Source organism: Sturnus vulgaris, chromosome 6 (assembly GCF_052056855.1).
Source record: "Sturnus vulgaris isolate bStuVul1 chromosome 6, bStuVul1.hap1, whole genome shotgun sequence".
Taxonomy (NCBI): domain Eukaryota; kingdom Metazoa; phylum Chordata; class Aves; order Passeriformes; family Sturnidae; genus Sturnus; species Sturnus vulgaris.
The window spans coordinates 10986304-11003709 of NC_142248.1; the positions used below are offsets into that span (position 1 = coordinate 10986304).

Here is a 17406-nt window from a genome sequence, read left to right on the forward strand (position 1 = left end):
CAGCACGGGTTACATTTTAGGTAAAGAGTGGGAGTTAAACAGGCAAGAAGTACCAAGGCAGGGGGTGTCAAACGCTGAAATTGGTTCGTAAAGGGGGCTGGGGTATCGCAGCAACCGGCGGCTTAAGGCAACCCTATTGTGAGGCGCTGACTGACAGACAGCTCGGGCTTCCCGGGAGGCCGGCGCTCCCCACGCCGCTGTCCCACGCCGCTCGCAGCCGGCCGGCGATGCTACAGCGAGGCGTGGGGAGCCGCAGCGGGGCCGGGGCAGCGCCCCCAGCCGCTGGCACCGCTGCTGGCGCTCACGCAAGGCCAGCCGCTCCCCGCGGGCTGGTGACAGCCCAGCCACACCGCCGCCCCCGCGGCGTTGCCGGAGCCACGCCAGGATGCCGCGGAGGCCTGGAGGTGCCCCGCGGTGTTAGCGCGCTCCGAGGGGACGGTCACACACAGACCTCAGCCCGCCACCGCAGCCCTGAGCGGGTGGAGATGCCCAGGGCGGGTCAAAGGGCACGTCCCTCGCCTCCCCGGCCGGGGGTGGGCTGTGGGGCCGCACCGCCCCTCCGGCCCGCGGGCGGCCGGGGCGCGCCGCGCTGCGCAGCCGCCGTGCCCGGGGAGCCGCGGCCCGGCGAGGGGCGGCGGGGCGGAGGTAAGGCGGGCGCGGGGCGCCACACCCGGGCGGGCACCGGGACACCCCCAGGCCGCTCCCCGGGGACCGCCGCAGGCAAAGCGAAACCAAAAGGGTGGTGGGGGTGGCGGCGGGAAGGGGCGGGCAGGGGCTGCCGCGGCTCGGCTCGGCTCGCTCCTCCCCTCAGCGCCGAGGCGGAGCGGGGCGGCGGCGGCGGGCGGGCGAGCGGGCGGGCTCAGCGCGCCCCCATGGCCCTGGCGCTGGGTCAGCGGGCACGGTAGCAGCCTCCGGCTGTCGCCGCGGGTGACTCAGAACTGCCCGGGCAGGGCGGGCTGGAGATGCGCCTCTCCGCCGGGCTGCGGGCAGCCGCGGGAGACTGACTGAACCACAAAGAAGTTTTCCCGGCGGTGGCGGCGGCGGCGGCGGCGCGGAGCTCCCTCATGCACGCCTCCGGCCGCCGGTCCTGGAGCGCTGCTCGGCAGGCGCCCGGCGCCGACCCCGCCATGGAGCCCCGCGCGGGGCTGCACAGCAGCCCGGAGCTCAGCCGGGCCAAGCGGCTCACCGTGGGGGAGCTCTGCTCCCTCTTCGAGGCTCGCTGCGCCGCCGTCGCCGCCGCCGCCGCCCGTCAGCTGCCCGACCGGCCGAAGAGGGGCTGCCGACCCCCGAACGGGGTTCTGCCGCCCGTCATCCCGCGGCTCACCGTCACCGCCGAGGAGAGCGAGGAGGCGCAGGGCAGCCCCCAGGCGCGGCCGGCGCGGCCGGAGGGCGGCGGGCTGAGGACGGGCAGCTCGCTGCACCTGCAGTCCCGCAGGCTGTCCAACTCCTCGGTCTCCTCCACCGGCTCCTCGTCCCTCCTGGAGGACTCGGAGGACGACGTGCTGAGCGACACGGAGTGTAGGAGCCAAGGCATCGTGCACTTGGAGCACGGCGAGGACACCAGCCAGGTAGGGGCGCGGGGTGAGCGGCTCGCCCGGGACGCGCTGCCCCCTCCCCGGGCCGTCCTGGCCGGGCAGCCGGGCGCCTCCCGGGCTCGCCAGGGGCCAGCAGATGCTCCCGCCTGGAGTGGGGTTTCCGTGACCCAACTCCACGCAAACTCCGGGAAACTCCTGTCCTGGGCCGGCAGCAGTGCGCTGCCGTGCACAGGCTGCTGCGCCTTTTGGAAAAGCGCTTCTGCACGTGGGCTCCTCAAAAACCCGGCCAGGTGTGCGTTGTTTCTTTCTGCTGTGGAATTGTACTTTATGTCCCAAAAAATACGGGGAGATGTTTTTTGATCATAAGTGGGTTGTTTTTTTCTTTTTTCCAGTCTCCCGTGTCAGATGCTCAAAATAAAATTTTTCCAGGCATTTCCCAGCAGGTATTTTTTGTCTCTTTCAGTCCTGGAGTCTGTGGTTGTCAATTTTTGAGCCGCTTCTTGCTGTGAGCATGACAGGAGATGGGGAGGAGCTTGGAATGGATAGAATGCATGCTTTTGTCCATTCTGGCAGCAGCACATTCTTCTCAGTAAATCCCCTTTGTAATTTGGCAGCTTTCATCCGTGAAGTGCACTTTTGAAGGCATATAGTTAGTTGCTCTTTCATGTTTTCTTTGATGTATATTTGCCTGACTCCATATAGCGTGCTTCTCAAGCTTTTGTACCTGAAAAATGTAGCTTTAGTGAATTTTCCCTCCCACCTTCATTGATACTGCTGCTTAAATTGTTGTTCTACTGCCAACTCATTGGTGCTGAATTGTTTTCAAGCAGAACATATGCTTTTATAAAAAAGGTATAAAGAGGAAGTAATGCAACTTGTAGGTGATGCCTCCAGCTGGACTTTTCTCATGGTAATTGTGGGTTTACTACTTCAGAGGACACATGGTACAGGAACTAAAATGCTATGCACAGTATTGGTTTTGTTTGTATCAACTTGTGGCCTGATTTTGAAAGAGAAAAACACAAAAGGGTTTTGTACTTTGTCATTTTGAGTATCAAGAAACCTGTAATAATAATACTTAGTTTGTACTTTTGATTCTGAGATAGAATCTGGTTTGCAGGGGGAAAGATTACTGTTGTTTTGCTTTCTTTTCTAAAACACATGCTATGCAATTTTGTGAAAGTAGCAGGAGAACAGAATTTAAAGCTAATGAAGGGCCATAGGATCATTTGACTCAATATCCCTGCTATGGCAGTATGTGTGGTTAATGGGGAGCAAGAATTAAGTGGTGACACTTCAGCAGTAAGAGAACTCTGAGACAGCATCGTGGCAGCTGGTTAAACTCTCTGTGAATATAGACTGAAGCAAAACTGATTCTTCATATGAGAAGCTGTGCTGCCTCAAAGGTTACACTTCTGCATCTCGGAAGTCATTGGTACTGAATACAATATTGAGACCTAAATTATTGGGAGTGCATCTTTCCCTGTAGTCTGACATGCATGTATCATGTGAGTGGTACTATTTTCTTTTAGGAAGTCTTTATAGTCACCTTTTAATTACAAGAAAATAAAATATTAAAAGAAGAAGATCTTTAAAATTGATTTATAGACAAACTAAAAATATCTATATTATAAATGTTTTAAACTCTGAGAGACTGTCTTGTTCATTTAGGTGTGTGGGAAAATGAGAACTTTGATAGTATTATAATAATTCAATTTTTGAAGAAGTTTTTGCAGTATTCTGAAATTTAGTCAGCTGCAGGACTGTTTAATGCCTCCTTGGTAAAGTAAGTATTCCCTCAACTCAAGTAAAATAATTGATGTTTTACAAGGCTGAGTTATATTTCCATACCTGCAATGTAGGGGACACACTGTACACCAGGAGCTTGCATTCTGGCTGATTTTATCTCATTATCCCTTCTGTGGCACAGTGTCAAACCAGAGCAGGGATTGGTACCTAGGACTCTAAACCAGCAGAACTTCATGGCACTACCTAATAAATTAAATGGGTTCACCTACTCAGTGACTGCTTGCATGGTTCATCCGTCCCTTCCTTGCTGCATTACCCACCAAGAGCTCGAATCCCAGGAATCTGCTGTTTCTCCTGTGGTCAGGTGCACTGTCCTTCATCTCAGGTGGCCTCACTTTTGGTGGTTTGCTTACCAGTTCCTGGAGGCATCCAGGACAGTTCTTGTGATTGATGCCTTTTGGTACTGGACAGTGCAGTCGAGTCCTGTTTCTTCAGCAAAGCAGTGACTTCATACCGTGCCAAAATTGGAGTCTGTGCTTTGAACCTCTGGGGGTTCAGCTTTACAGGATGTGTCCTTTCGACTCGTAAATCTTGAGTCAGGATGCATGTTTGTTTTAGAATGGAAGGTTTGGGTTCAAGGCAGGCACACACAAGTGAAAATAACTACAAATTTTAGGAACCTATGGAATGCTTTTATATTTTGAATATTTTGTTTAGATGCAATTTGGAACATTTTGTTTATTGTTTTCAGTGTAATTTTATAGGTGAAGGCTTGTTCTAAAAGTGGAACACAAAGCATAGAGACTTTTCTGAGGAAAACTGAAATCAGAGGTGGACCAAAGTTACTGTTTCCTAATTAATGGGAAATTCTGACATTTTAAAATTTCTCTTGTGTTGGGGAATTCCCTGAGACTTTTCTCTGGAAATATTAGAATTTAATTTGGAGCCAAGCACCTTATGATTAAGCTCAGACCAGTGCTCAAAGGACTACTGGGTTGTCAAGCCTACCAGGCTCCCCAGTGCCTATCAGGGACCTTGGAAATTTGCCCAGGTCTTCAACTGTGGGAGTAGAAGTTCTGATAATCTTCTTGTTATCAGAACTTCAAGGCTTCCATCTGGAGACCCAGGAACTTGAGACCTAAACTGAAGAAGGCCCTCCCAAGCCTCTCTACTGTTAATCTGGACATCAAGACCCAGTTGAGTCCGAAATGCTGTGGGCTCTCAAGCTACCGTGTGTGAGATGGGAAGCTCAGGAGCCTCTGTGTCCAGGGCTTGCTGCCATGGAGTTCTCAGGCCTTAAATGCCAGGACTGTATGCCTGGGAGTGCTGTCTCTGACTGTATACCTGGGAGGACAGTTCTCCTTGGTAGTTCACTTGTCAAACAGCTTCCCAAGAGGATGAGTGATTCAGTTAGGTATTTCACAGAGCATTTGGGGTTGGATGGATTGACACATCATGATGATGTTAAATTTTTGTTTCTTTTTGAGTGCAGTACGTGGGCATGTCCCTGGAGTGTTGGAGCCCGTGTGGGGGCAGTGAATATCTTGGGGCCGATGGCTGATGATGACAGAGCAGTGCCAGCCCTGCTCCGCTGGGACAAAGTGCTGCTTGCAGCTGGGCAGGCCCACCTTTGAGAGGAGCTCAGTGGGTGGTGTTCCAGTTTCTCTGAATAAGTTATTCACGCCATTTTGCAGTCATTAGCAGAGGCTTTGAAATTAGGCTGTCCTGACTTTCCTGAAGGAAGACCCTTCCAAGAGTGAAGGGATGGAAGTATGAGAGAAGCCTATTTTGCTGCTGTCCTGTTTGTTCAACTTGGAGTTCAGTGAAAAGCAATTGTGTAAAGCTGTGCTAATGGAAACTGCACTAATGCCATATTTGGAGCTTTGTAACTCTTGGCAGTTAACTTAAAAGAAGGAATATTGGTTATTTTTTAAATAGCCAATTGACAGAATAGATTTTATCCTATGGCAAAAGCTAACATTTCTGCATTTAAATGGGAAGCATACTTCTGTAGTCTTGTTCATGCCATCTGGGAGGTGTATATACACAGCTGAATCTTGCAGTGAAAACACCAGTGGTGCTTTTATAGTAATGGAGAGGATACAAGAGTTATGTATTTTTGTCTTCATTCTGTGAATGAGCAGTTTTAAGAAGTACGAAGTCTGGTTAGCACCTTCTTTGTTGGGATAGAGTCTTTAAAGAGTGGTTTTCACAGAGAATAAACACCATGATAATGTACAGCAGCCTCTTGTCCTCTTTATAGGAGAATGTTATTTGCTAGATAGAAACATGCCAAATAAATCTACTCATTTTTGTAACTGTGACCTGTCATTCCAAATTCCTAGAACCGTAACCATGAGAACAGCTGACAGTTTGCTATAGAAAAAGCAGTTCAGTTATTGCATTCAATGATACCAGTCCAGAAACTTTGGGGGATATTCATTAGTGAAGTCCTTTTGGTTTGGTTTCAATGATCTTCTTGATGTTTTTTTTCATAATATCAACTACCTTAAAATGGACAAGTGTATAGAAAGGCACGCATACTTAATAGGCAACTAACTAAATAAATTAATAAATACAGAATGAAAGTTTCAACTACTTTGTCTCAGGGGTGGGTTACATAAGCTAATGCAGTAGAATGTAATTGTTATTTTTAAATGAAGAATAGGAATGACGGGATGACATAAGGAAGACTGTTAATGGGATTTTAGCCTACTCTCCAAAGGAAGGAAAGCTTGTGTAATCACTCTATCAATTCAATTTCAACTGCTTTGGTAGGTTCCAGCCAAATTTAGCAGTGGCATAGGCATCTTAAAGTTTCTTCAAGAGCTCTATGAAGTTTCACAAAGGTCAGACTGAGTGGAAGAGAGGAAGCCAGAATAAGTGCATACTTTTTCTTCTCTGTGGGAGAAGGTGCCAGAGCAGATAAACAGCTGTCTTCTGTTTCTCTTGTTGACTGGAAAATTGGCATGTGCATACTGGCTAGTCCATAGGTGCTTCCATGCTGGATCCATGGTAGTGTTTCCTCTCCTGAGGGTAATTAGGAGAAAGTGTGGGAGGGATCATACAGTGCTGTGGGCTGGTGAGGTTAGGGAATGTGGAGACACAAGTTGAGGCACAGGGGTGAAAGGGAGGAAGTTGAGGAGGTGTGGAAATGTTAGCAAAGCTGCAGGGCTTTTGGAACAAGTTTATATATGACAGTGACAAGCTGTAAGTACTCTGGTAGGGGTGCAGGACAGTAGTCAAGGAGAAGCTAAGCTTCTCTAGTGTTCTGCTCACAAAACAGCTGCTTTTAGTGGAATATATTTCATGCTGCTAAAAACATGCAGATTTATAATGACAGTCCCAAATACTGAAATCTTCCTATTGTATACTGAACAAATTTGAGTCGAATAGCAGTAATGTTCCATATTTGCACAGTACTTGGAACAAAACTCTGAACTGAGAGTCATATCTCAGTCTGAGGATGAATTCTTCACCGCTGTACAGTGAAGTGGTGGAGTATATCGAAACATCAGCAGTATCAGGTATAATGGTGATTTTTTATTAGTAATGTGGATTCTTGTTTATAAGGAAATGACTTAGCTCTTCCCAAATCAGTTGAGACAGGCAATTAAATGCCTTATAAGAATTTCTAGTCCTGGATATATCTGAAATGGTGATTTAGAGGTTACAAGATGCTTATCTTTTGAATCAATTTTGCTCTGATAGTTTTCATTTTTCATATGTTAAAGGACATGTTGTTCGGGTATACAGTCTAAAGTTGAAAGAACTCTGATAACTTTTTCCTTATGGACCTGCTGTGTTGGGTGTGTTATAGAAGTTTCTCTGTATATCCACTTTTATAGTTCAAACCTCCTTCTAATGCTTGTTCCAACTGGAAAGGTGGGAAAAAAGTAACAGCAGCTCCTCATCACTAGGTGAAGCGTATTTAAAGAGGTCATACCTAAGTGTATGTTTCTCAAGCTATCATTGACTCAGCAGATTTATTTGTGAAAACCCATGCCAGCCTTAAAAGGAATAAGGGTGGTGGCTGGAGCAATAGTTTGGAATTTTGCACAGTTTTGTCTGTATATTTTTGGGTTCTGACACTATTACCTTGTTAGACTCGTTTGATCAGAGTGAGTAATTTTTAGCTGGTTAGTTTGATTACTACTAGAAATTAGTTAACATATTCAAAAATTACCTCAACTCACATCTAAAGTTTATTATAAATGGAATATGTTGAAGTGGATTGGTTTGATTAAATGCTCACAATGTGATGCAATTTAATGTTGGAAGCTGAGAATGCACATTGCATTTATATGGTAAATAGCTGTTTTGTTTAGAAGTGGCTGAGAAAAAGTAAAGATCATCATATGGCATTTTGTAGTGATTATCTTTAAAATGTGGTGGCAGAAAAAGTAGTGTTAATCTTACACCTTTTGGAAGGAAAAGGTCATCTGATGTACCGCAGCAGTCGGGTCTGTCTCGTCTCTTCTTTCACAGTCAGGGTAGTTCTTGCAGCAAAAGGGGGCTGAGGCAGAGAGAATTGGCTTGTCAGTCCATGTTAATTCAGATCCTGCATAGCATAGGTTTAAATTGAGTTTTTAAGTGCTTTTCTCTACCAGCAGAACTTCATCTCAAAAGCTCACAAATTGGGTAAGATGGCATTGTCTGTCCAAAGCAGAACATACCTGGGGAAAAATATAAAGAAAGGAGGGGAGTGGGAGCAGGTGTTAGTCTCCATCAATTCCTTCTGAGCAAAAGCATGGGGAAGGGGGAGAGGCTACCTGTTCATCCAGTGTCAGGCTAGCAGATACTTTGGTGTATTGTTTCCAGTGCTAACTGATTAATTCCTGTCAGTAATGGACAATGCTTTCTGGGATAACACATAGCAAGCAGCATTTAAGTGGATTTTTGTACTGATGAATGTTGAGCTTCTCACAAAGGATGAAATCTTTTACATTCCAACACATGGAAGTGTGAGACTGATGCTATAGAAACCTACCCTGAACCCACCAGGCCTGGCTATTGTTGGTTAGCAAATCTTCTATTCCTTGGCGAGCTCAGGAAGAAGTTAGCCAAAGACAAATCGACAGCTTTTTTGAAGCAGTGATCCTAGACTGACATGATCCAGATTTAGAGCTTGGGACAGACTCTCCAAACCCGTTGGTGACTATAGCAAGCATGACACAGGTTCTGCTTTGTAGGAGCTTGGCATTAACCCAGAATCCAGGAGCACTCCATATTTACAGGCTGAAATATCCAAGTAAGGTGACGCAGTGATGCAAACACTTTAAACTGTTTACCTCAGCCCACGTTTATTTTACTCACATTCAGTCTGCAGTTCTCATTCAGCCTTCTGACCTCATCTGTACATGAGCCACATTCTAACAGAGGTGTGGTTACAGGTGATAAAGAATATGTATAGAAACATGTTGTGTCTGGGTGTCATTGGTACTGAAGTGTGTCTGATTCATCCAGAGGATTAACAGGAAGCTGGGATGTTGCAGAACTGTATGAGTTGTAGCTAGTGGGAATGACACAGATCGCTTGGCATGTATCAACAGAAACTGCTTTATACAACTTCATACATACTTCATACAACTTTCATGTGATAAGAATAATGTCCCTTGATAAATTACATTGAACATTGCATAGAGAGAGAAGGTCTTTGTTTTCAGTGGTGGTAGAAAATTATCATTCATTACCAATGTAATTGATTTTGTCTCCTGGTCTCTGCCACATCCCAGCATAAAGTGATCCAGTCTTAGTTATAGCTGCATTCACTGCTCTGAGCTGCTACAGAGAACACAGCTTTCTTTGTGTCTCAGCTCTTTTCAAGCTCCATATAGTTGAGAACAGTGCAGCAGTTCTTTCTAGTGATGTTCACTGAAGACAGCACTACTTTTCTGTGCTCTACTTCATTTGCTTCCTGTGGTGGAGTACTGAATCAAATGCAAGCTTCTACTTCTCACCTTTGAGGTGCTGGTGCCAGTCGAAGTCTGTGTGTTGTGGGCACACAAGAGATCGATGGAGCTCAGCTGTGAGGGATGTGTTCAGCCATCCCACTCCAGGCACAGGAGGTGAGCTTGAGGGGGCTCAGCTGTGCACAAGGCAGCTGTAAATTGGGTTTTCCCATACAAGAAGGCATTTCTCACCAGCACCAGCCAGCACTGGCTCACTCTCTAGCACATACTTTGGAAATGGATGAAGCATCATTGCTGTGTGTCAACACCTTCCACTGGTGGAACCTCTTCAGATGCTCTGAAATCACCACCTTTGCTGAAAATCTTTAAAGATCTTCTGAGCATGTGGCACAGGTAGTGGTACTGTCTCGTGCTTTCAAATGACCACTCTTCTGGGTACACACATTCCAAAGGGTAGCTGCAAGGTTCTAATGCAGGCTACTCAAGAGCAAAACTTCAGAGATGAAGGGGTAAAAGGATTGTGATAGGTTCATGTTATGTACAACCAGGCAGAAGGGGAGTGACTGATAATGGTTGGGAAAGCTATTGGAAATGTGAGAGGAAGGACTAGAGGGAAGAGCAAAACTTAATAGGGAAGCAGATTATTGCTTTAAAGTTCAAGGAAAAATACATTCCCAAAAAAGGTAGAACATGTGACAACTATTTTAAGAAATCATCAGTCAAACATTGAAAGTATATGTAATGAAAGAACTCACGTGCCTGCAGTGTGGGTATGTTAATGTTCTGCTGTCTTTCATTACAAGCAGGTGTAGCACTTGATGCACAGAATTCATGACTTTCAACTGTTCTATATTTTCACCCAACTCAAAGGATAAGTTACAGTTCCACGGTGCCTGATGACATGTATTGCAGAACCTCTGTTTATTCACAGATAGCTCTGCAGCAGATCACAGGAAGGGAAAGGCTGAGTTCCCAATTTAACGCTGCTGAATGATGTGGAGAACTGCTGCCTTTCACAGTTTCACAGTCCCTCTTTGCCTGGGAAGAGACTAAGAAAGTTATTTATGGAGACTTTCACCATGGCCAATAACTGTATTTTGTTCATTCTCCTTTTGACTGTCTTGAGAGTGGGCCTTACTAGCAGAAACACTGAACATTTGTACATGCAGCCAAAGTTAATGGGAGCTGTTCTACAACGCTATTCTACAGTATTGTATAACACTGGGTATTAGGAAAAGCAAGAGTTGACATCTCAGTTTAAGCTTTCAAAATTAGTGTGTACTTTTCATATTAACCTATTTTTCCTTCAGTATTTTTCCCTAAAAGATATGAATAAAACACTTCACTTAACAGGTTGTGAAAACAAATTCACTAAAATTTGGAAAACAGCGTACTGCTGCTGTAAAGATTGTCTTTAAGTTTGTACTGAAAACTTCAATTCTGAAAATTTCTAACTTTTGAGTACTCAGTTTTGCATTTAGGATATTATTAAAGTTCCAGCACAAATGCAATTCTGGATCTGAACGTGTTGCAGGAGCAGAAGGTGCTGACATCCGGCGGTGATGTTTCATCCTCCCTCCATTCCCGAAGCGTGTGCTGCGGAACGAGGCGGCGCTGCCTGGCTGCAGTAAGGTGCCCGTGCTAGATAGAGAGGGCACTGACAGCAGGGCTGCACCTGGAGAGGCTCTTCAGGCACTGGGATGGGTGCCCTCTGGTGTGGGGGAAACCTAGTTCACAGGTGAGCCTCCTCAAGCTCAGCTCCTGTGTATGGCTGAACACATCCCTCACAGCTGAGCCACACTGATCCCTTGTGTGTGCTGTGCCGAGCAGTCTCCAAGAATGTGATTAAATACTAATGAGACTCTATTGCAAATTAATTTGAGGTTCTTACAATTTGCCAGGCTTTGTCAGGTTGACCTCTGCTCCTCCCTTTGCTTACTCCTGCTTTGAAAACACTTCTCTTCCTAGATTTCAGGTTCCTTCTTCAAAATTTGAGCTTAAAAAGCTTTTCAGAGGATTCCCTAGGAGTTTTGTTGTGGGGTCAACATGAATCTTTTTCTAGCCTTGGAAACAGCTCAAGTTTTTTTAGAGTTATTCAATCTGAAGTAAACCAAACAGTTTTAGCTCTTTTCTGAGATGGGTAACTTAGAGGAAATCACCAGAGAATAAAACACATATAAAGAATTCTTGTGCATTGGTGCTTTGGTGGTTGTGCAGGAGATCTGGGTTTTGAGACCCTGATCTTCTGAAAGAGGCAGAGCTAGAGAAATCCGTATGGCCTTTGTACTCTTCTCCATCATTATATGTTTATGTGATGCAGCAGAAAGGATAAAAATCTGTGTGAACAGTGTTTTTGCATGCAGATCAGCTGTTATCTTGTGCGGGGTTTGAGTGGGTTGTTGGCTAAGTGCACTTGACCTGAATATTCTAATCATGATCAGCTCTGCTTGGTGTGGGCTCCCTCCTTTGCCACCCATGTGTGGTCTGTAGGAACGGCGTTGCTGACCCCACAAAGGGTCAGCTTTGTTCAGAGGAAAATGTAATCTGAAGAAGCTAAGAAACCTTCCTACGCTTCAGCTCTCACTTTTCATAGTGCAAAATGCTGAGTATCAGAATTTTGAGCTGATAATTTGATACAGTTTGTATTGTCTTGCTCTGTGGCATTTAAATAAGGAACTTTTTTGCCTTCTTTGTACCAACCCAGAAGGAGTAAGCAGTTAAATCCTGAGGTACTGATTTCAGGACAGATCCTGCCATTCTGTTGAAAAACTTATGAAAAGATTTTAAAGTGGAGACTCCTGACTTTCATGTGATTTTGCCTATCACTTGCTCATGATGCCACTAGGGCTGCCCAAGGCAGTCAGAAGAAAAAACAGTGAAGCCATATTTTAGATGTTAGGAAGAAGTAAGCCTCTAGAGTTCTCTCTGGCCTAATGGTCTGCCTGGGTTTGGGCTCTAATCAGGCCCCTATAACAGTTTCATGAGTTGTTTTCCCGAAATTTATAGTAAGATCAAAGAAAATTACTTGCTTTCAGCAAAGACATCAAGAAAGGGAGCAAGTCCTGAGCTCTCCAACAGTCCAGTGATTGTTAATCACTATGCCAACAGTCTCCAAGTCTTTTTGGAGACATCAGCAGTAGGACTGGCTGATCCTGATTATGATTTCCCATTCCAGTATTAAAACTGGAGTGACAGATAACTAATCATCTGTCTTCTGTCCCTGTTTATCTGTTGGGATTTTCTGCATCATCTCTAGAAATATGTCCTCTTCCATTGCTATAGTTCTGTGTCTTGATCCTAGTCTGCCTTTCCTCTGATATTACAGACAACAATCCTGTCTGGGACTATAGGATAAATGCAGCCAAGTCACCAATATTCTTTTTACATTGCATTCTTCAAGAAAAAGAGTAGATGAGCAGCAAAATCAGCCTTGGCTTGTGATGTAGCTTCTCATTGCATGGCCTGTTGCCCTGTGTCCAGTGTAGGCCATAACCCATCTACAAATGACATTTCAAATGTCTGTTTTCTCTTTGTTGAGCCCTGGTAAATTGATATTGGTTGCTCTTGGGTTTTGCTACCCATGTCCAATGTGGCACAGAAGTTGCTGCTTGCTCCATATTTCAGGAGGCTGGTGTAGGTGGTTGTGCAAGATACGGGTGTGTGGCTTGCAGTGCTGTTGCTAGGAGCCAAGAATATGAAGTTCTTTGAAGTTTTATGGGGGTTTTTAAATCTCTTTTGCCATGAGATAAAATTTTTGGTGGATAAATTGTCTTTATAAACGACACCCTGTTTATTTTACTTTATTTCTTGGTGAGTTTGCATCTTAATAATTGGCAGTTAGTGTTTATGCTTCTCCAAAGGTGGGATCTCCAGTATCCTGATGGTGAACACAGGTTTACCTTCCGGGCAGAGGAAACATGCTCCATAAAACACATTTGCTATTGTTCAAACACCCACAACTCTTCAGGAAGACAGATGCCTTGTTTCAGTTTCAATCTTTAGTTGAGTCACTCGTGCTTATGTAAGGTTTGAATTTGATTCTCTTTCTTAAGGCTACATTATGGAAATTAAAATCTTAAATAACCCCTTGTCTCTGCGGCTAGCTGCTATTGATACAGAGGAGGAATTCAACTCACTTCTCTTACGTTGTTCTGTTAACAGAAAGTATCTTTTCATCCTGTAGTTTTGCTCAAGGGGGAAGTCATCTTTTCTCTGCATTCATTACATAGTTTTTCGAGCTGACTTGGGGAAGGGTTTTTCTAATCTTAGGTTTGCTTCACCAACAAACAACTACCTCGTAAGCCTCTTGCTCCAATGGGATAAGGTGGAGAGTCCTCATTTCCATAGAATCACAGATTTCTTAATCATTGCCACATTCCATTAAGAGGAGTGTGGGTTTTTGTTTGGTTGGGGTTTTGTTTTGTTGGGTTTGTTTGTTTGTTTGTTTGTTTGTTTGTTTCAAAATCCTTTCAACGGAGTGGTTTGGAATAATCTCAGAGTTATACTGTGTTGAAGTTGAGTTATTAAAGTGGTTGAAGGATGTGGCTTTCCCCTAGGTAAACACCACACCCCGCTCAGTAGCAGTGCCTATCATATGTTGACACTTGCATTCCATTGCAAGGGGTGGGCCCTGTTTGAACTGTGCAGTGCCCCACGAGTGAAGCAGTGACTCCTTATGCTTCTTGAGAGGATAATGGAAGAGGCAGTTCAGAGGAGACAAGGAAGGAGAGGTGGAGTGCTGGACTTTGCCTTGTGATAGAAAGAGGAGCAGTTGGCAAACTGCTACCAGTGTGTATGGTCTGTTTTTTACATGACATATTTTTAGACCCTAATAGTCCTTTTCACTTAACGCTATATTACTGCTTATTTGAGTGCTTGAGTCTCTTATTTGAGTGCCTCTAATTTAGTTTACAAGCACTAATTACTTAAATTATTCAACAGTGTTGTGAAGTAGAGCTGTTATAACCTGCAGTTGTGGGAACTGGAACAGAGAAAGGGCATATAGCTGAACCGGGATTCCATACTGAAGCAATGAAATTTACTCAGATCTTTTGCAAGTGAGTGTCTGACCGTTTAGGATATTAGAAGTTGAATTATCTTGATAGGAAAGAAAAGTTATGTAAAAACATTTTAAAAATCAATACCTGTCAGTAAGTATGTATACATGCAGCAACCTTAATTCTGTCCTTGTGCTTCCTATCCTTTCTTATAGAAAAAATTAATTACAGTACAGTAGTCTTCCACTGTTACATTTCTTTCAGGCAGATCTCAAAGTTATGTGGGCTGCAGCTTCTGGGGCCCTTACATGGGGATATGTTGAAAGCAGGGTCAGCTTTCAACACGTGTCCAAACCCAAACTGCTGGGGATGGGAAGAGAGGGGTCTTTGACCAATTAGTAGAAAACAGTTTAGCAATTCCTGTTGGATGGTAGTGGTTTCTGGCAAATAGGAAAGTGTAAGAAAGGATAAGCATTAATATTTTCTTTATTTCTCTGTCTGTTCAGACTGGAGGTTCTGCTGTGGCCTCTGAGTCACTGGGATGTTAGAGTGGTGGTGAGCCTAGCCCTGAAGTGCTGGGCAGGCAGCATAGAGCTGTGTCTCCAGGTAACAGACTGCACCACCATGGCAAATAAGATGAAGCACATGCTCAGCTTCCTTCCCAAGTTCACTCGGGGGAGATTAGCTTATTGAAGTTATTTCCTGGCTCCTTGCCAGAACACAGTTTCTCTTGATGTTACGCAGAAACCACACCTGATTTAAACGGATTGGCACTTGTAGTACATTTGGATTTGAGGTCGTGCACAGTTCACAAATGACACATTTGCACCTTAACAAGTTGTGATTATGTTTTAGGCTAAACCTGTTTATTGGTGTGCACAAAGGAATGTGGATCTGTTTGGGTTTTAAGTATTCGCAAATATTCATCCTGTTTGGAACTGATAATTCTGTGTCCTGCCTGATAGGGTGTTGGGTTTATTTTATCATGTAAAGAGTGTTGTCTTTCTAGATGCCTCCTCATGACTGGAGATGTCAATCAGTGACCCATGATACGTGGAAGATGGGCAGAGAATTGTCAAATTGCTAGACTGTTTCTGGAGATTTAAACTGCAGTTGTTTTGGAGGTTAAGGAATATTTCTTTCCTTTTGCCACACCATCTGCCAAAGTGATGTTTGATTTACCACATATCTGTTCTGGGTGATGGACAGCCTGAATAAATCTTGAATGTTTGGGCTCTGAGTCAGCTTTCCTATAGTGAGGAGCTTTCTGTTTACTTCTTGGATAACATTTCAGTTTCTAGCAAGACTGATGTTCTGGCAGAATCCTGGTAGGGGCAGAATGTTGTTGGTTCGGCTTTCCTGTGCTCAGTAGGAACAAGTGGCAGAGCTCCATCCTGCTAGAGAACTAGTGTCTTTCAGAGCAGACCACAAGCTGTGAAAGTAGGGATAATGGCCGTGTTTAATGCCTGCTATGGAAGGCAGACAGTGTAGTATCCCTTAGAACAGAAAACGACATATTCTTGTTGAAGTAAAATCTGTCTTTCAGTCCACAGTATCAGCTTTTACAACCTATCTGTGAGATAAATGAAGGAAACCCTTGTGACAATGCACCTTTGAAGCCATCTAATTACTTTATTATTTTGTCTTTTGGCCCAGGAGTACTGTACAGGTTGTAGATATTTCAGTTGGTAATAACCAGAAACAAAATGCTGACATAGATTCCTGCAGAATAGTCAGCAGACTGTGGCTCTTGATGCTCTTTGCAGGAAGGCAAGCAAGGCTTTTGCTTCTTTGTAGTTCATTTTCCTCTGATTTGGAGGGGAACTGCTCCTGGAGTGTACAAGTGTCTGTGGAGTGGGACATGGAATTTTGTGCTCCTAGTAATTGAGTCTGATACCGACCATCCATTTCTCTTACCTTCACTTCTTCCCTTAGTCTGGACGTAATGAACACCCAGCAAGCTTACCAAGTATCTTAAAGAGTAGCAAAATCAAATTATGTGTGCATCTCACTGCATGGTGAGGCGCCACAGGGGAGAAAACACAGGAACCTGAGGCTTCTGATTTGCAGTGTTGTTTCTGCTTATTGCATTAAGTGTTTCTCATGACTCTGAAGATTTAGCCCAGCCCATCCTGAGTACAGCACAAACAGGAAATGGAAACCCTGCAGTCAGAAGATCCACCTGCCAAATGCTGGTTGAGCAGCTGTGGCCCTCACCCATGGCTGAGTGCAAAGCCAGAAGTATCAGGGGTTAAGGGCTGAGCACTGTTTCTTCTCTAAGATTTGGAGGCTGGAGGGTGAAAGAGAGGGAGGGAGAGATGAAGGTGTGTTCACAGTTTGCCTGGCAGTCTGATGAGAGGTGCTGATCAGGAGGCTGCTTGTGTAGCATGCAAACTGCTGCTCTTTAGGAGTGCATGTTCTCCCTTGCTGTTGATTATCAGTCTTACAGCTCCAGCTGGCACTCCTATATCACGGGAAGATCAACTGTGTGACAAAGCAGGGAGTGTTAAGTTCCCTTGGGGACTTAGATACAGGGATGGTCAGGGTTGCCAAGGCATCCAGCAGGTGGAGAGGGTTCAGGGATATCCTTGACCAGGGATGTCTTTACACTGTTTGTATTCCTTAAGCAACAGCTGACAGCTTTTGAAGTAACACAGCTCCCCTGGCAGAAGGCCATTTGCTGTGATTTGGCCAAATTATTGGTTGGCATTGATTGGCATGGACCTCAGTGTGAAGAATGATGCTGTTCATGTCAGGGCACAGACTTTCTAAAGCCAGTGCTCACAGCTCCATCTCTGCACCAGGCTGTCAGATGTCACTTAGCACAGCATTCTGGCCCCAAATAGCTTTTTGTCTGGTCAAAAACACTGACTCCTGTGTGGATTAGCGTTTGGTGCTTCAGGAACCCGTTTCCTGCCCAGGACCGAGAGAAAGTGAAATGTGGTAATAATGGGGCTGAGTTTCTGTAGGAGCCTTACCCTACCTTGGGAGCTGAATTAGGTGTTGCACTCAGAAGCTCAGTGATAAAGGTTTGTGTTTGGAGAGCATTCTCCTTTTTAACTTGCTCTTTCACCTCCCACCCATTGAGATCTTTGTCTCAATTTGTGATTCATGTCTGATTCAGCCAAGTGGGTAGTAGACTTGGCAGCAAGAATCTCCTGAGCTTGAGGATTCCAGGAACCTTTAATAAGGGGCAAGAGCACAGAAACTGGC

The 17406-nt window shown here is 45.0% G+C and overlaps 1 protein-coding gene across 2 annotated transcripts in view; it reads left to right on the forward strand.

The window, feature by feature from the left end:
- The first annotated feature begins 869 nt into the window (after positions 1–869).
- ITPKA (inositol-trisphosphate 3-kinase A) overlaps positions 870–17406 on the forward strand; it is a 39485-nt gene continuing 22948 nt past the window's right edge. The window contains exons 1-2 of one of the 2 annotated variants that reach the window (XM_088166972.1): positions 870–1568; positions 1928–1978. In XM_088166972.1, coding sequence (XP_088023098.1) covers positions 1065–1568; positions 1928–1978 — 555 coding nt within the window. In that variant the 5' untranslated portion in view covers positions 870–1064. The remainder of the gene's footprint in view (positions 1569–1927; positions 1979–17406) is intronic. The other variant, XM_014869244.2, reaches the window with a different exon arrangement.